This window comes from Lynx rufus, unplaced genomic scaffold, assembly GCF_022079265.1.
Source record: "Lynx rufus isolate CCGP_SWC_20201006 ecotype Redwood Valley unplaced genomic scaffold, mLynRuf1.p SCAF_7, whole genome shotgun sequence".
Taxonomy (NCBI): domain Eukaryota; kingdom Metazoa; phylum Chordata; class Mammalia; order Carnivora; family Felidae; genus Lynx; species Lynx rufus.
Window position 1 is genome coordinate 59823363 of NW_025814889.1, and position 19460 is coordinate 59842822.

At 35.8% G+C, this 19460-nt stretch overlaps 1 protein-coding gene across 5 annotated transcripts in view; it reads right to left on the reverse strand.

Moving 5' to 3' along the window:
- ITPR2 (inositol 1,4,5-trisphosphate receptor type 2) overlaps positions 1 to 19460 on the reverse strand; it is a 500503-nt gene that overhangs the window by 243369 nt on the left and 237674 nt on the right. For all 5 annotated transcript variants that reach the window (XM_047065390.1, XM_047065392.1, XM_047065391.1 and 2 more), the window contains exons 33-34: positions 12828 to 12956; positions 11256 to 11376 (exon numbers count right to left, since the gene is read on the reverse strand). In XM_047065390.1, the coding sequence (XP_046921346.1) occupies positions 11256 to 11376; positions 12828 to 12956 (250 nt within the window). The remainder of the gene's footprint in view (positions 1 to 11255; positions 11377 to 12827; positions 12957 to 19460) is intronic.

The window sequence follows — 19460 nt, forward strand, 5'->3', positions numbered from 1 at the left end:
ACTGTCCCAGACTTTGCCGAAAGGGGTTTTTGTTTGCTTGCTTTCCTCAAATTGTACTACTTTCATTGGTATTTTTCTAGTCTCCTATCTTAGCACAAATTGTACATTATAGATTAACTGAGTAAAATACACTATTTTGTCATGCCTAAGGTTAACTCTAGCCGAGGGCTAGATCACAATTTTTAAGTAATAAAAGAAAATTAACTATGCAATTGGGGAAAAGAGAATTTGAGTTAAAATAAGTCAGCTGTGGAGATAATGATAAAAATTTTTCAAGCAATTATAAAAAGATGAATCCTTTTAAAGATATGGCCTGAAATAGATTCTCTACACTGTCAAAATATTATAAATAGTAATTCAAAAGCAAAGCTGACAATGCTAATTAGCTTTCCATATATTATTTAAAAATTAAAGCAGAAAAGAAAATTGTGACTAGAAAAAGAAAAGGCTTACAAAAACCTAAAAAAACTAGAATGCAACCAAAAAAATAATCCAAATTTATCTTACTTTTATTAAATTAGGGATATTATGGTATGAATAGTACAGTATATCAACATGTGAACTAGGCTGTATTTTGGATTACTGGCTGTTCACTGCCCCCCTCTCTCTCTCATTAAGGGAGAACTAATGAATTTACTACAGCCAGTCACTCTTCTGGCCTATAGCATTAACTCCAACTGTGTGCTTTAATGGAATGAGTCACGTTAAAGTTTAAAACATTTAAAAAAGAAATCCTCCTATTTCTCTTCTGAATTAGAATGCAATTGGGATCATACCTTGTTAATGATATTTTGTCAGAGAGTAAGTATATGGAGTTCTTAAAAAAACTAATGGTAGAAAGGATGGGTTGTTATTAATACATTTATCTTTTGTAGAGCTCTGCCTAGCAATAGCTAGTTCTCTAAAATGAGCTATCTTGACTCACAGGTATTTTGATGATTCGGCTAACCTACTAATTAGGCTTATAAATTCTGAAAATTCTCTGGATATGACTAGTCTTTGCAGTGATCTTAAGATATAATCGAAATCTACTTCTAATTATTATTCATTAAATATTGCCTATTGTGTGAAAACTTTTAATTAGACAAAATCACTGATGGTGTCTGCCAGAACAAAATCTCTGAGAACACACATATTGCAGTGATGGGTGCCATGGAAAAAAATGCTTAGAGAGATAAACTGACAGGTTGGGGGAAAGAAAGGCAACAGAAAGAATCAGCACTAATTAGAACACTTGGTTGGTTGTCTAGCCTGACTGTGTGGGCCCACAAGAACCACAACAGTTGGCCCACAAAGAAGGTGTGATGGGGTGGGCAGTGTGGTGTCTTTTCTGTATCATGTCATAATATCCAGGGTAAGTCTCTATTGAAGCACGAGTGCTGTTAAATGTGAAGAACATTAAAGATACAAAATGCATCTTTCCTGTTTGGCACTCAACATACACTCAATTAATGCCCAAATTGAATAATTTTATAATTTTATGGGTTATGCAATAACTAGTATTGGCACACCTGACTGATCATCTGGAAAAAATAAAGTTGACTCCATACCTTCTACCTTATAACATAATATATTCCAGACAGCTTGAAATTGTAAACAGCCACACCAAGAACACAAACAGACAGACAGAAAAACCAAAATCATGAAAATTCTCAATAGGAATTAAAAACAAAAAAAAAGCCTCAGTCTGATCAAGGGCATTCTGAAGATGAAAGAAAACCTAAAAAGCCTGAAAGAAACTAAATTTCTGCATGCCAAAAAAATAAAACAAAATAAAAATTCAAATGACAAATGAAAAACTTTTTTAAAATGTTACTTATAGGCAAAGAACATATTTTACTAATAAATAAAAGGGTTATAATGATTGAGAAAATATTAAGATAAAAAAAAAAACCTTTAGGGAAAGTGGGCAAAACACAAGTAAGTCCACAGAAAAGGAAATAACAAGGACTCCATCATACGGACACATTTTTTTCTTCATTCATAAAAAGAGAAACACATATATAACAATACTGTTATTTAGAATGATATCTTCTATAACAATATTTGTAGTTATCTATAATGACATGTTAAGATTGGCAAAGATCTAAGAATTTGGCAACAACATGTTATCGAGGAGGAAGATGCTCTCCTACATCACTGGTGATATGTAAATTAAACAATCTCTACAGAGGACAGTGTCTGTCAAAATTAAAATACCCAGGAAAAACTGAAGATTCCCTGAAGGGGAGGTGGGTAGGGGGATGGGCTAAATAGGTGATGGGCTAGGAGGGCACATGTGATGAGCACAGGTGTTGTATGGAAGGGATGAGTCCGTAAATTCTACACCTGAAACTAATATTACACTGTATGTTAACTAACTGGATTTAAATAAACACATGAAACTAACTAAATAAATGAATAAAAAATAAATAACCCAGAAATCCTACTCCTAGGTATTTACCTTATTCTTCCTCATATGCAAAATAATTTGAAACAAAATAAATATCCAGCAATGGGTTTAAATAAATTAGAATATAGGCCCATAATAAGATCTTATGCAGCCAATGACAAGAGTAGGATATTCATTCATTTACGTGTATTCATCCATTTATTTTATTCATGTAATAAATATTCACTGAGTACCTACAGAGGCTCCAGGCACTATCTATCTCAGGCTCTAAAATTTTGTAACAGATAGGATACTTAGCACTGCTAGTTAAGATACTTATTCTGCTTTGTGATCTCTGTACATGTTGTTTACTCCCAATGTACTAGAAATTCACTGAAGACAGGAAATACAGTTTGACAGATTGTTTTTCCAAACAACTAAAATAATAACATTGCAGATAATGAACAGTCATTATAAATCCAATGAATCAATGAATATGTGAAAAATTTTATAAGATTTTGTCCCATCTTGTAACTTATTCAGATTTAATTTTTAAAAAGTAATAATGACAGTTTGAAAAATCAGAATTACAGGAGTGCATTATGTCAAACTCATCACACAGTCAACTACAATACCATAGGTAGATTAAAATGGATTTGTTTAATAGAGACTGAATTTCTCTTCTCAAAGAGTTACTATTTTCTACATGTTCAAATTTTTGGGGCAAAATTGGCTTGAAGATTGATGTTCATTATTCAAACCATTTGTAGAAGATATTTTACAGAATTTCCATTTGGAAAAAAGATTCTGTTGCCAACAAAGTACCCAACATTAATCCCCCCCAAATCATTTGAAGATTATGAAACACATGGAACAAAATTCTTTTTTAAGTGAAATAATATGGAAGTAATTTTTGGATGCTTTTTCTCAAAGTACTTCTAACATGTGCTATTGTGTTTTATGTAAAAGAGTAAACTGAGGAACAGGCACTGACCAAGCGCATTTAAAACTGTACATGGCCTTAGGGCGCCTGGGTGGCTCAGTCGGCTGAGTGTCCAACTTCAGCTCAGGTCGTGATCTCATGGTTTGTGGGTTTGAGTCCCGTTGTCAAGCTCTGTGCTGACAGCTCAGAGCCTGGAGCCTGCTTTGGATTCCATATCCCCCTCTCTCTCTCTGCTTCTCCCCCGGTCAAGCTCTGTCTCTCTCAAGACTAAAATAAACATTTAAAAACATAAAAAACAAAAACAAACAAAAAAAAAACTTTCCCTGGCCTTAATGGCCCTATCATTTCTCAAATCTCAGTGCATTTACGGTGTGCATTTATTCCAGAGATCCCCATCCATACTTGCTCCTAAACCAGCCTTAACTTACCTCACTGAGGAGAGAATGATAGAGATATTTATATCTTATTCCAGGTAGCCCTCTGCCCCCTGCCTATGACATTACCTGGGAATTTGCATTTATTACCATTTAAGACCCTGTATCTTCCTATCAATTTCAAATTCCACATAACTTGGGAAAAAGTGCAGCAATGGAGGTAACTACCAGTAATTTCTGCAGATACAAATCATTCAAAAGCACCTCAGCTTTTAAAAGATTAGGAAGTTTATTCAGATAAACCTAATATGATATACATGGTACATTCACAACTGACCACAGCTTCAACTTTAAATGCTTATGAAGTTCTATCAGAAAAACCGAACATGACATAAGGAATGCACAACTGATCAAGGCCTCAACACATTTGATAGTAACTGATAAAACTGTAGCATATTTCTGGAGTATTCATGAAGGAAAAAGAGACAAACAAATGATAGGAAGCACTCTTTTTTCTATAAGGACTTCCTCCAAACCCTTACTAACTTAACTCACAATCTCCTTACATTCTTTTTATTTGAAAGCTGTATGCATTCGTTTCATGTACAGCTTAAATTACCATTTTGATCTGCATTTTGTGTCTTAAAGGCATAAAACAAATAATGCTTGTTGAAACTGATTTGACAGTGGGGCATCACAAATGCCTGGTAGCACGTGTCAGCATTGAAGATCCTGGCTCTGTCCTCATGTACCTGTGTGACCTTGGGCAAGCTGCCTCACCTTGCTGAACTCACATCCCCATCATGAGATGGGGTAAGAATTATGTCCACATCGTAAGGTTTACCACACCGTCCAACACTCAATAAATACTTACTGCTCTCAGCAGCGTAAGCACTAATGAAGGAAGTGCTCTTGTCTTTTACTACTTTTTGTATCTAATGTACAAATAATGAAGAGAACTAAGAATTTTTGGTAATAAATGAGTTGAGTTTATGTACTTGAGAGCACATTACAAATTGCAAAGTGTTATGTAAATGTAACTACACAGAAAGTTCTTGAGCTATGGTGGTCTGACTTACCAATTTTTCAACTTTACGATAGTGCAAAAGCGGGACACATTCAGTAGAAAAATCGTACTTCGAATTTTGAATTTGGATCTTTTCCCTTTTCCCAGGCTAGTGATATGCAGTAAAATCCTCTCTCACAATGCTAGGCAGGTGGCAGCGAGCCACAGCTCCCAGCCAGCCACGTGATCATGAGGGTCCTGCACCGGTGCAACCATTCTGTTTTTCAATTTCAGTATAATATTCAATAAATACATGAGATATTCGGCACTTTATTAAAGAATAAGAGCTTTGTGTTGGATAATTTTCCCAACTGTAGGCTAATGTAAGTGTTCTGCACACATTTAAGGCAGCCTAGGCTAAGTTAAGATGTTTGGTAGGTTAGGTTGTATTAAGTGTATTTTTGATTTATAATATTTTCAAGTTAGGAGGTGTTTATAGGATATAACCCCATCATAAGTCAAGGAAGATCTGTAATAAATATTTGCATTACAGGAGTGTGTTTACCAACTTATAAATGCACTGGACATTTGCTTTATAAAAACAGTGTTCTCTTGACTTTTTCTTAAATATGTATCCTCTTTGTTCTCTCCAATATTACAAATTCTTACATATATGAATTGTGTTAAATTGTAGCACCTCTTTGCATTCTTAAAGGGTTGGTGAAGCACAAAAATGATTTTGCACCTGAGTTGTAAAATTTCAGGTAAATCCCTACTCAGCAAGCCAAACTGCCAAGTTCTAGTTTATTTTTTAGGGCTTCCTAAGATAGGACTTCTGGGGGAACACAGTATGGCATACAGTTCATACTCAGAGAAACCTGGATTTTAAGCCCAACTCAACTACTTATTAATTGGACAAGTTATTTAACCTTTCTAAACCTAAATTTCACTATCTGCAAAATTCCTAGTCCATAAATTACTGTCAGTCAACAAACACTCATTAACCTGATCATCCAGAAGCTTTCAGGACCTACCAGTCAGTGAATAAGGCAAAGTCCCTGCTTTCATAGTTTACATTCTAATGAGAGAAGCAGACAACAAGAAGGAAAAATAAATAAACAAACAAGATGCTTTCAAACAGTGTTAAGTTCTAAGAGGAAAATAAAATAATAGAATAGGATAAGGAGCAGGAAGAAGGTGGGACACTGTCTATGGAATGTTCTGGAACATTTCACCGAGAACTTACATTCTGAGCATATGACAATTGGGCCGAGGTGGGGGGATGCCAAGGGAGAGGATCCAGACGGAAGAAATGGCGTGTGAAAATGCCCTGAGATGAGAACAAACCTGGTGTAGATTAGAAACAGAAGGAAAGCCAGTGTGGGTGGACCAGCAGAATTGGGCGAGGAGTGAAGGAAAGGTAGAAAAAGAAGACGAGGCTCAGACAATAAAGGGCTTTCTAAGCCACGGTAAGGAATACAAGTTTCAAGTGCAGTAGAGAGTAGGTGAGTGATAACGACTTGACGTACATTTTAAGATTGTTCTAACCGCTGTGTAGGGAATGGATGGTAGAGAGACAGGGGGTGAGGGATTCATGAAGGTGAATTTGGAGAAGAGTGTCACACAAGGAAAAGAAAAAAGATATATTTTGGAAATGGAGCCAATAGAGCCTGAACAACATAGAAAAATCAAACGTGACCCCTAAGGTTTTAAAAGAGTACTAACTGTAAAATAGTTATCCTTTATATTAGGACAAAAATCTGCCTCTTGCAGCTGACACATGTTAGTTATAACCCTGTCCCTGTAAAAGAAGTTCCTTATCACCTTCAAATGTCAAAAGATTCTTATGTTCACCCTCAGATTTCTCTTCTTTGTCTAAATACTTCAAATGTTTGCAATCACCATTCAAGTAAGTTGGGTTTAGATCACTTTACTACTGTGGAGGCTCACTTCTGAACACCTTTCATTTTGAGTATGTTTTTCTATGAACAGCATCCATGCCCAAGCAAAAAGAGATGTGGTCTCACTATCACAAAGCAGACTTTGCTTTCTACCTTCTTAATCCCAGACAATAGTTTTTTATCAATGTTTTTGTGGTCGGCACTTCATAATAATTGTCCCTCAAAGTCTAAGAGGGGAAATAAGGTTATGACTTAGGATGAGCTAAACTGTGATCAAATAAGGCCATAGGAAAAGTGTGAGTGGTGAAAGGAGGATAAGCTCAGCTCTAGATATGGGAGTTAAGAATGGTTTTTATGGAGAAATTAGAACAAAACATTTTGAATAATGGGAAAGATGCTGACAAGTGGCAATGGTGGAAACTGGAGAGAAAAAGAAAAAGAACCAGACAGAAATACAGAAAGTAAGTTAGAGCATGAGCAAGGCTAGGGCCTAATAATTGAGTCTGCTGTCACATGAGTTGTGTGGGAACCAGCAGGTAAGGCAGTCAGAAAGGTAAGGTAGGGCTGTGCTCTAGAGACCATGAATGTTACAGTAAGAAATCTGTGCTCACAGGTACCTGCATGGGAAGTGTCCGACTCTTAGTTTCAGCTCAGGTCATGATCTCATGGTTCATGAGATTGAGCCCCGAGTTGGGCTCAGTGCTGACTGCATGGAATCTGCTTGAGATTCTCTTTCTCCCTCTCACTCTGCCCCTCCTCCCTCAAAATAAACTTTTTTAAAAAAGGAAAGAAATCTGTTCTCAGTTTGTTAGACAAAGGGATGGTGCTGAAGGCTGGGGACTTTGTTGTTACTGTTTATAAATCAACAGAGAGAATTTCACTTCAAGAGGATTACTCTGGTAGCAGATTTATTTAAGTAAAGAAAGACAGGCAAGAACATTGCATTGCTACAGTGGTCCAGAAAGGAAGTCAAGGCTTTAATGGAAGGGAATGAAGGAGAGCTACAGATGCAGAGGGACAATAGAGATAAAGTTTCCAGAGCTTCATAACTGCTCGAGTGGAAAGGACAAATGAGGAAGAGAAAGAAAACATGCCTTCTCACAAAGATAAAACTGAGATTTTACACCAAAGCATCACCCTTCCAAACCTACCTTGATTACAGACTTAGGTATAATTAATTTTTAGACTCTTTATCACCCATGTCTTTATAGCATACAAAAAGTCACTAAAATATTCTGCTAAATCATAAGGTTCAAGCCAGTAGAGGATTGATAGAAAATGAAATCTTATAACTTAGAAAAAAAAAGTGATCTTTAGATTAATACGGTGCTGGTGACTATTTTAAATCTCCAACACTGGTCCATCCTGTTATGCAAGAACTGGTTTGACTGCACAAGAAATACCACTGATGTCAGAACTCAGATGGAAAGCATGGCGTGGGGTCTCACTTATGGTTCAAAGTTCTTCATCTCAATTTTCTTTAAGTTTATTTATTTTGAGAGAGAGAGAGAGAGTGAGAGAGAGCAAGCGAGCAGGAGAGGGGGAGACAAAGGGAGGGACAGAGAATCCCAAGCAGGCTCCATGCTGTCTGCACAGAGCCCAACTTGGGGCTCAGTCTGAGGAACCGGGAGATCATGACCTGAGCCAAAGCCAAGAGTTGGATGCCCAACCTACTGAGCCACCTAGGCGTCCCTCTTCATCTCAATTTTTTAACTGTATGAACAGCACACTTTCCACATTCTGTGTAGAGCCAACTGGTATTTTTCCTCCATTGCATTTGCTAAATACTGAGGGAGGAAGAGGAGGAGGACAAGATGGATGAGAAGAAAAAGGAGGTGGAAGAGGAGGAGGACAGAGAGAGAAAGAAGGAAGAAGAAGGCAGGCTGCCTTAAAATGTAAAATATAGAAACATACTTGGCAGCTAAGACAATGTATTCCTATGTAAAAAAAAAAAAAAATAGCATCATCTTATTGCTTTGCTTTTCCTTTGGATTTTATCTTTTAATGACTAGAATATTTCCCAGACGATTTCATCCAAATAAAAATGCTTTTGGTAATGGTTCATTATAGCTTAAAAGTATATTATTAAAAACTAAGAAGTTATACTAAAGCATGAACAACAGAACCAGATACACCTATAATTTCACCACTCAGAGATCATCAGTGTTAATATTTTACTTATATCCTTCTGGACATTTTGTTATGTGTGTCTTTTTAAAGTAAGAATTCTCTTTTGTGTCCTTCTTTATATTATGGCCTCGTCCCTCATTTCTTCCTTTCTGTTCTTAAAGGATTCATTCCTAGAATCTGTAGGAGGAGCAGAGCAAAGTTAAGTGTCTGCACTAGGCAAGAAGGGCACACAGACCTGACGTGATCCAGAGCTTCTGAGTCAAAAGGAAGCAGAGGTGCCTGTGTGGGAGGCTGTCAGGGGTGGAGAATCAGAACTTGGAGGGGTGAGGAGCGTGTCAATGCTCAGGGACAGCCTGGCACAGGGTATGAAAGGTGATGAGCGTATGCATACGAAGGAGTGACCAGCACAGAGTCAGGGACCACGCTGGTGAAAAGAAGGTCCCTCGGCAGCTCGAGGTAGACCGTGGGCACCCACAGGAAGTAAAGAGGGTCCCTTCATAGAAGGGCATCAGAGGCCAGGCTGCCAGGGGACACACCATTGTGGGGTCTGGCCTCGCATGTGGTACCTAAGCGCAAGTAGGCTGTGAGAAGGAACGATGTGTGTGGAGGAGGGTTCCTGAGTGTTGAAGCATTACGCTTATCAGTTATGTGAGGAGAGCCAGCATCCCTAGAAAAGGAAGTTTTAAATCCAATAATAGTAAAGCTCTCTATCATACATTTTCATAGCCCTCAATATAGCATTATATATTATATATAGTATATAGAATTATATAGTATACTATTCTCTTGTGTTTCTTGTTAATAACTTTTCCCTTAAGTATTTAATATTTTTATTGTTAGTGTGAATAATGCATTTTACACAGTGTAGTCTGTTTCGTTTTGGTATATAGAAAATCTATCAAGTTTACTACTTATTTATAATAAATAACTGAGATGAACTCTATTAGTTCCTTAATTCTAAAATTTTAAAATTGATCCTCTTAGGTTATCTTAGGTTATTTATTCAAATTAAAATTGATCAGTCATTAAATCTTGTTAATATACAGTCACTTAGGTCAATTTGCGGATGGAGGAAAGACAAAATTTAGATGGTCATTAATTAGTAAATCATTTATTTGTTTATCAAATACTTACTGAGCATACACTATAACTAACCCTAGTCAAGTTACCTAATCTAGATAGTTGTGTTTTTCCCAAGTGTAAAATGTAAATAAACAAAGAACCTATCTAGGCATTAAATGAGACAATGCAAGTAAATTGCTTAGCAATGCACAAGGTGACTGCTCAAGAAATGTCAGCGGTGATGACATACACTGTAAGTTACCCTTCCCAATGCCTGCAGAACCACCAGTAGTTGAGACAGTGCTCAAGCTCATCTGCTTTTTAAGTCCAGTATTTCTCTTAACAGAAAGAAAGAAAGAAAGAAAGAAAGAAAGAAAGAAAGAAAGAAAAAGGTAGGAAGGAAGGAAGGAAGGAGAGAGGGAGGAAGAAAGAGAAAGAAGGAAAGAAAGCAAGAAAGACAAAGGAAGGAAGGAAGGAAGGAAGGAAGGAAGGAAGGAAGGAAGAAAGGAATGAAGGAAGGAAGGAAGGAGGAAGGAAGAGAAAGAAAGAAAGAAAGAAAGAAAGAAAGAAAGAAAGAAAGAAAAGAAAGAGAAAGAGGAAGGAAGGGAGGGAGGGAGGGAGGGAGGGAGGGAGGAAGGAAGGAAGGAAGGAAGGAAGGAAGGAAGAAAGGAATGAAGGAAGGAAGGAAGGAGGAAGGAAGAGAAAGAAAGAAAGAAAGAAAGAAAGAAAGAAAGAAAGAAAGAAAAGAAAGAGAAAGAGGAAGGAAGGGAGGGAGGGAGGGAGGGAGGGAGGGAGGAAGGAAGGAAGGAAGGAAGGAAGGAAGAAAGGAAGGAAGAAGGAGGGAGGGAGGGAGGAAGAGAAAGAAAGAAAGAAAGAAAGAAAGAAAGAAAGAAAGAAAGAAAGAGAGAAAATAGGAATTTATGAGAAACTCTCTCTAAAATCTACTAACCTTCCCTTAGCTGTAATCCTCTCACCTTCCATTCCATTTGTAATTTCTGAAGTCTTCTATATACAACAGAACCTTAGTAAATACTGATGGATTTCAAACAACGTTGGAAAACCAAAACCCTTAAAAGGTCCCACTGCTCTATGAAGGTATTCAGATGTCAGGCTACTTAACAGAGGAAACAATTCTATAATGAAATGTGAGGTAACAAACTAAACTCCTTTCTGTAAAATCTTCTGGAGCTATGTTAGTGTCATATACAATATTAAATTTAAGTTTAGAAATACAAGAATTAAAAATAAATAAATACATTTTAAATTTTGGAAAAAAAGAAATAGAATAATTATATTCCCCTCCCCAAAAGTATGCAACATTCAGACCTGTTTGCTGCTCATTGCTCTTTCCCATACCTGCTTTCTTATTAAATTGCAAACTGGAAAGCCTCTTGTATTGCCTACTAGCCAAAAGCCCAATTTCTTTAACAAAATGTAAAAATAAGTAAGACCTGACATTCTGACTTACCCACTTCAGCCAAAGTTCTGATACAAGACTCCACAGATGATTTCTGTGCTGGATTTGGCCAGGTGCAATTGTAAATCCTGAAGGCAGATTGAAGCAGCTGAATAAAAACTGGCTGATGTGTCTGAAAACAGAAAGTATGCAAATAGGCCATTAAACCATTAATGCTCCTGACATAGCATTTATGCATTATCAAAAATGTTCATCAAAATAAACTATGATCAGGTCTTTTTGAGTGTCAGTGCCATTCACAGAATATCTCATTCAACAAATATTTATTATGTACCCAGCTCGTGACAGGCACCATGCCAGAGTCTATAGAAAACCAATTATTTGCATTTTAACTATATTCTTAATCAGAAAGAAATTGGCATTTTTTGAAGCCAATGACATGAATTTAAGTATTTACTTTAATAATCTCTGGTTTATTTCCAAGTATAAATAGAGGAGGTGTTTTGGGTTTGCTTGTTTGACTGATTGTATACTTTGGTTTCATATGACATGAAAGACAGGAGATAATAATTTTGACCTATAAAAACAATTTCATATGGTTCTAATAGTTTCAAAGTTTCCCCTAAAGAAAGTATAATTGAAATGGAATTAAAAAAAAATTTTTAATGTTGATTTATTTTTGAGAGACAGAGCGTGAGTGGGGGAGGAGCAGAGAGAGAAGGAGACACAGAATCTGAAGCAGGCTCCAGGCTCTGATCTGTCAGCACAGAGCCTGACATGGGGCTCAAATTCACAAACCGTGAGATCATGACCTGAGTGGAAGTCGGACGCTTAACCGACTGAGCAACCCACCACTCCTGAAATGGTATTTTTATAAAAGTAATACACAATCAATGTAGCATATTTGGGAACCACAGAAATGAAAATCACCAATAATCCTACCATGTAGAGATAATCAATATCGAGATTTTGAAGATATTTACTCCCTGAGTTTTTCTGTGTATACATGCACCCATATTCTTAACACACTCAGATTTGGATGATCCTATATTGCAATTCTGGGGCCTGTTTCACTTCATATTACTTCATAATCATTTTCCTTAGTCATAAATATTTCTTTTAAAACATGATTTTCAATTGCTATGTAATAAGCCACCCTACAGACACACCATAATTTATTTAGCTATTCCTCTATTCATGGACATTTAAGGTTGATATCAATTTTTAAGTACTATAAATGCTTGAATGAAAATCTTAGTATATAAATTCCTGCTAATTCTTTCAGGATAAATTACTAAAGTGGAATTATTGAGTCAGAATGCCTATTCATTTAAAGAACTGTTCATTGCACTATTTGGCACACGGCCAATATACTGAAATGAATATTCCTATTATGCTTAGAGGGAGAAGGAATAATTCAAGATAGAAGATGAAGATAGAAGATGGGGCCCTTTTATTTAAAATAAAGTTTGGTAAACTCAGGGGCATAATAATAAAAAATATGAGAGAAAAATAACCTTCAGAAGTGTGAGAAATGACTTCCTGGTTAGATTAAACTTTTTTCCTACTCAAACGAGGGAAGTAAATCATGTGACAGAACGCTTTTGTATTTGTTTACGTTACCTGGAGGCTGGTACTGTTGTCTGAAAATGGGGAATTAAAGAAGCCGCTCACGATGTTCATTATTGACTCGGTAACACACTTCTCCAAGAAGATGTCTGCATGTTTCCTGTCTGTGGTTGTGTTGCAAACCTGGAGAGAAAAATAGAACAACTCAATACGTCCTATCACATCTTTGAATGCTAACTCAATAATGAGACCTTGTAGAAATTGCTCTGAAATTGTTGTTTATAACATTTCTTGTGCTTTTGAAAGTTGTTTTAAACAGACACATTTCTACCTAAAATCTATTAAAATTTTATCATTCTACTGTAGCTGTTCCTTTAAGTTTGGTTGTCATTTCATCCTTGGACCAGAGTTCTTTCATAGACCCCAGCCCCTTCCTCCTGCTCTGCTCCTACACACTCTTGCACACCAACCTTCTCCCTCTGTCCCCAAGCTTGGCTTTGCTGGAAGACACCCTTGTACACAATGTGAGCGAATCAAAGAGGAAACAGTCATTATAAGAAAGGGGTGAATGTGATTAATGGTGGTTTATATCTCTACATATTTTCACCTATAATACCTGGCTCAAATTGGAGATGCCAAGAGAAAATATTTGGCAAGGAAAATAGAAAGCTAAAAAAAAGATAAAACTCTTTCCAACACTTTTGACCTTTTCATCCATAGATTAACTGGGAAGCATGGAAGTGTGCCTTTGTATGCTTCCTTCTTCATGTAAGCTAAGCAAGAAGAGATAATACACGTGCTAAGGATATATCAAAAAAGAACATAGGCCTGGTTCCTGCCCTGCTCTATGTGATTAAATGAGGCAGAAATTGGTCATTTGTAACACAAACTACAAATTTCCAAGTATGTCAGGGGAGACAAATTGCAAAAGCGAAGATACATGATTAAAAACAAATGAAAAAAAGCTGGGTAACAAAAATAAACTTGAAGATAAAAAGAAGTAGGGGAGGGTGGCTGATGGGTATTGAGGACGGCACCTGTTGGGATGAGCACTGGGTGTTGTATGGAAACCAATGTGACAATAAATTTCATATTAAAAAAAGAAGAAGAAGAAAGTGGGAGGGGGAAAGCATAGGGTGTGAGAACCTGAGGCAGAGTAACAGCATTTAAATACTCACACAGTGATGGTGGGGAAATATGGTGGCCAGATGTTCCAGATGTTCTTACACAATCCAAATTTCTACATCATTTTTTTCTTTTCAGTAAGGTGATTAATCAAAAGAACAAGTAAGTATAATCTAATTTGATATTGCTTTAAAACCTTTCGCACAAATAAGTTCATGAAAGAGAAAAATTCCTTTCTGAAACGTGTGTCCCAGTGTTTTGGTTTGAAAAATAACTGTATTTGCCGAGTGGAGGTAAAAGAAAGAGCACAGGGATTGTTTTCCTTCTAGGTCATTTCCCATCAGGGCACTTCATTTTTCCCTCATCTATTAAGTGTCAACTACCTGACAGGGTTGCATTAGAATTAATTCACAGTTATTGCAGAGAACAGTGCAATTAAAGGAAATAAATTATGTTAAATTATGTAATCTTTTGGTTAGTGTTCCAGCATATAACATAATGCCTGACATAAACAACATGGTCAGTAAATATTTGGGAAATGAATGAATCAATTAATTTTAAAAATGAAAGAATAAGAAAGAATAAAAAGACCCTTACACTATTTAAGGTTAACATTGGGTTAGGCTATATTTGTGGAACATCAAGACTAAAATCGAATGTGGTCCCAGAACTAATATAAAATTAGTTTTCCCATGATGGACATGAAGTAGGATTTATTTCATTTAGTTTCTTCCCAGCACTGGCTTTTATACTGAAATTTTCTGATTTGTAAGATAAAAATATATTAAAGTTGAAGAAGTAGCTGACCACTTCTATTATTACCAGCCCAAATAACCTTCTTCCAAATCCAGTGACATTTCACACAATAGTGTGGGGCTCTCCAGAGCTATTACAGTACCACATTGAATTGCCTGCAACTAGACATTTGCTAAAGAGCCTCTCAGAAATTTGCTTTAGTCAGTGGATTAGTAAAAGTAATCTATTTCTATACAAAGACTTTCCTCAAAATCCTGGGTAATGAAAAGTCTGGGTTTACAGAACTATCTGAATCTATTCCTCAATGCATTTGAACCAGAAATTCAAATAAATTTTCAAGGTATTTCTTCTGCCCCATATGAATGATAAAATTTTTGTACCTCTAGAACCTTGCATCCTACATTATAATATCAGGGATAGTGAAGAGATGTAAGAAGCCACTTTTCTTATTAAAATTCTTTAAAACTTTCCAGGAAAAAAAAGAACCCAAAATATAACAGTATTTCTCTGTCCTTTTACCTCTTTCTACTGCCTCATTCCAATTGGAGGAAAGATTGGAAATGATTCAAAAACTGTATCACATTAAATTAACTTTTATGTGTAATTCACGTATTTTCAAAGTTTCAATCTATTTGCACAGATTATTCACATACCATTATTTCCTATAAGGCACATCCCACGTCATTCTTGAAACACTTACTTTAAAAGGTTATATTTATTCCATCATTTTAATGCACCATCATGCCTTAATCCATTTGGGGAATAAATTGAGGTATATATAACCAAAAATACAAATCATTTTCTTATTTTCTTGGTTATTTCCTTCTTGCTAGTCTTTTGTGTGATTTCCCTAAAAATTTTTTGCAACCATAAAGAATTGTGCAAAATTATTATTTTTACTTCCAGATTTTTGGGATACATTCCACCAAAAGAAGAATCACCAGATGAGGATATATAGATCGTTTTGTACTGTTCGTGAGCTGATCCTCTAAATTAATAAATTTACAATGCTATCAACAACCTTTTTGTTCCCCCATTAGTACCAACCAGCTCTTGTGTTCAGGCTCCGGTTGGTTTCAACTGATACGGGGCACCAGCAGGAGAACAGAGTGGAAGTGAAGGAAGTCAGGTGCCTGCCTGCCAGGCCTCTGCCTCCAGCCCCAGCTCCTCCTCACAAAGGCTTTAGCAATGTCTGCATCTCTGGGGACAGCTCCTATTGAGCCCTTCTGCAGTGCCTCCAGTAACAATGGCACTGCCCTTGCCCCTCCAGGCCTGGGTGCAAACAGCTTTGCATTGTTCCCAATTCCTGGGTGCTACCCTGGGCCTTCTCAGTCCTTTACACACTGCCCGCATCTCCTGGAGTATGCCATCTGGTTCCTGCTGAAACCAACTGTTCTACCAGTAAATTATCATTATTTTGCCCATTTAATGACACCTAAAAGTTATTTTGTGTTTCTGACATTGCTAATGAGGCCTGGCACTTCCCATGTGATCATTTCATGCCTATTTTGTCATGTACAGATGATCCAAATCCTCTAACCACTTTAAATAAGACCTGGATAATGGCTGATACAGTATGTATCATTTTAACATATTTTTCATAGTAAGCCATTTTTGATTGTTATTTCACATATATTCTCACATTCTGATTTTTTATTTAGAATGTTCATTCCATTACATTTCGTTGTGTCAAATAATTCTTAGCACTCAGAATTCTGAGCATTTTTTATTTAGATCATTTCTATTTACTTAATATAAAGAAGGAAAAACTCCCTTCCACAAAAGAAAAGGATATGCTATACATTTTGCTCTAGTTTTTTACTAGTCTTTCTCCATCCCTGTACACATCTTGACTCTCATTAACTCTTCACACTATCTAGCAGTTCGCTGTTGTAGTGACTTGACTTATGGATTGTGATCAATTTTTCTCATTTTGATATCCAACTGTCCTCCAAAAACTTACTGAATAGCAATTTGTCTCATTCTTAGGTTGCTTGAGGTTTGTCTTATAGCTTGTGTCACTAATCACTATTTAAATATCTCTGGTATATTCCATGTGTCATTATTTTTAAAATATTTGTAAAATAAAATATTAAAACAATCCCAAACTCCATCTATTATTATTTTCAAGTTATTTGTTTAAATTATTAAACTATTATTATTTAAATGGAAGCTAAAGATTGGATTAGGAGTTAGAACAGTGAACCAAACAAAACAAAGTCCCTAATCTAGAAGAGCCTTTCTTCTAACCAGGAAAGACACACAATAGACAAACTAATAAATACATAATATAAGTGGAATATAGAGCAGATAGAAGACCCTAGAGAAAAATAAAGAAGGTCAAGCTGTACAGGGAAGAGTATAAGCTCCTTTTTCATGCTGCAGAATGAATGGGCACAATTGAGGATTACTATTTTATATAACTTGCTTGGGGAACCTCTCTGGATAAGGTGACATTTTAATAAAAAACTGAAGGGAGGGAGGAAACAGGCATGGAGGTTTCTGGGGGAAAGAGCAAGTGAAAATCTGTCTTCACCAGTAGAATATAAGTCCCTTCACACCAGAAACTAGTCTAACTTGCTCACCACTGCACATGCAGACCCTCAGCACATAGTAGGTATAAAATCATTTGCTGAAAAACAAATATTAAACAATATTTCTAGACATAATTATGTCTAACATTTCTCCCCTTGCATATAGAATGTCCCTTCTCCCTTTGGCTCTGCAAGTGACTGCTACTCTTCCAAAGATGACAGATGGGGTTAAATACATTATTATATGCTAGAGTAGCACTGTCCATTAGGACTTTCTGCAATGATGGATCTGTTTCTGCGATGTCCCATGCACATGCTTATTGGGCACTTGAAAGGTGGCTCTTGCTACTGAGGAACGGGATTTTCTATTTGATTTAATTTTACCCAATTAAAATTTAATTTTAGATGTGGCAAGTTGCTACCCTGTAGGATAGAGCAACTCTAGTGTCAGTAACATAATTGTGATCACAGACACTAAGGAATACAAGTCCTAAGGATTGTTTTTGTATTCCTCATTCACAGTAAACATGTTCCTTTGCATAGCTGAGGTCATGGCACATTTTTATTTGCATTTGCATTCCTTCACTCATGAGGCCAAAACCTTCAAACATTTGCTTTTTACACCTCCTTTTTAGGTGAGGCATCGTTTCGTACACTCAGTTGGCTTTCTCAGAATTCTAAATTCATCTTTTAAAAACATAATATTTTTCTTAATATCAGTATGTATTGATTGTAGGAACCCTGAAAAAAATACAGAAAAGCACAAAATGGAAAGAAAAAATTATCCATGATACAAAAATCTAGATAAAACCACGATTAACCTCTTACAATCCTCTCTTATAATCCTTGTGCTCTACCATGTACATTTTACATAACTGAAATTATTCTAGATAACCAGTTTTGTATTCTTTTTATACTCATCATTGAACCATTAGCACCTTCCCACGTTATTAAAAATCCTCGAAAAATAATCTCAATGACTCCATAACATCAATCTTATAGATATATCATAATTTATTGAACTATTTCTCTATTATTAAAATTTGAAACTATTTCCGACTATCTATTATTATAAAAGCATGTTGAACTTCTTTGACCATAAATCTTTGATATCATTTCTAATTATTTCCCAAGGACAGATTCTTGGAAGGTAAATTATTTGACACATTAAAAAGGTATGAAGGTTTCTTTTAATGTATTACCAAAATGCTTTTCAGAAAGACGACATAAATTTACATTCTCATCAGCAAAGTATGTGAACCAACATTTAACATTATCTCTTTACTTTTATCTTTTTGCCCTTACAACTTTGATAGTTAGAGACTGGATCGTATTTTTCTTTGTTTTTTTAAAAAATTATTAGCAGTTGACTATTTTTTTCAGGGGTTCACTTGTATTTCCTCCTCTATAAATCATGAATGCCTGAGTCTTGACCATTTCATTATCAGATTTTGAGTGCTTTTCTTACCTATACATAAAAGTTCTTTATGTAAAGATCACTTAGGCCTTTTTAAAAATATTTAGTAACTTTTTCTATTTTTATTTTTTTTATTTATGCACGTGATGTATTTATGTCCTTAAATTTGAAACTTTCAAATAGCGAAAAGTCTATTATTTTCCTTAGCTCTTCTCATTCACTGCTTTTATGCTTAAAAAGAACTTTCTCATCTAAAGACAGATAAATATCCACCTATATTTCCATCCATTTTTATTGTTCCACATTATCTCTAAAATCTTAATCTAATTGCAATTTGTGCCATTGTATGATTTAGGTTAGGAGCGGAGTTCATTTCACCCCACATTGCCAGTGTCCTCAAATGTCATTCTGATTTAGTTCAAATCAATGATTTTTGTTGAGTGCCTATTCCATGCCAAGAATGTTCTATGTACCTGAGGTCTATCGATGAATTAAATATATAAGAATCACTACCTTAATGTAGCTCCTATTATTAATTTAATAATCTAGCGGTAAGCAAACTATAGCCTAAGGGGCAAATTTAGCCATATCCATTCATTTACATATTGTCTGTGGCTCCTTTCCCTTTAGTAATTGCTATAGCTGTTGTGATAATGGCCTCAAAAGCTGAAATATTAACTACCTTGCCATTTACAGAAAAAGTTTGCTCATCCCTGAAAGTAACTAATCACTTCCCTACTCTTGGGTAACAATTTCTTTATTACATATCAATATCTTACATATGTAAAATCTGTTTATGCCTATTTATTTCATTCCATTGATACATTGATTTAATTCTATGCTAAGACTACACTT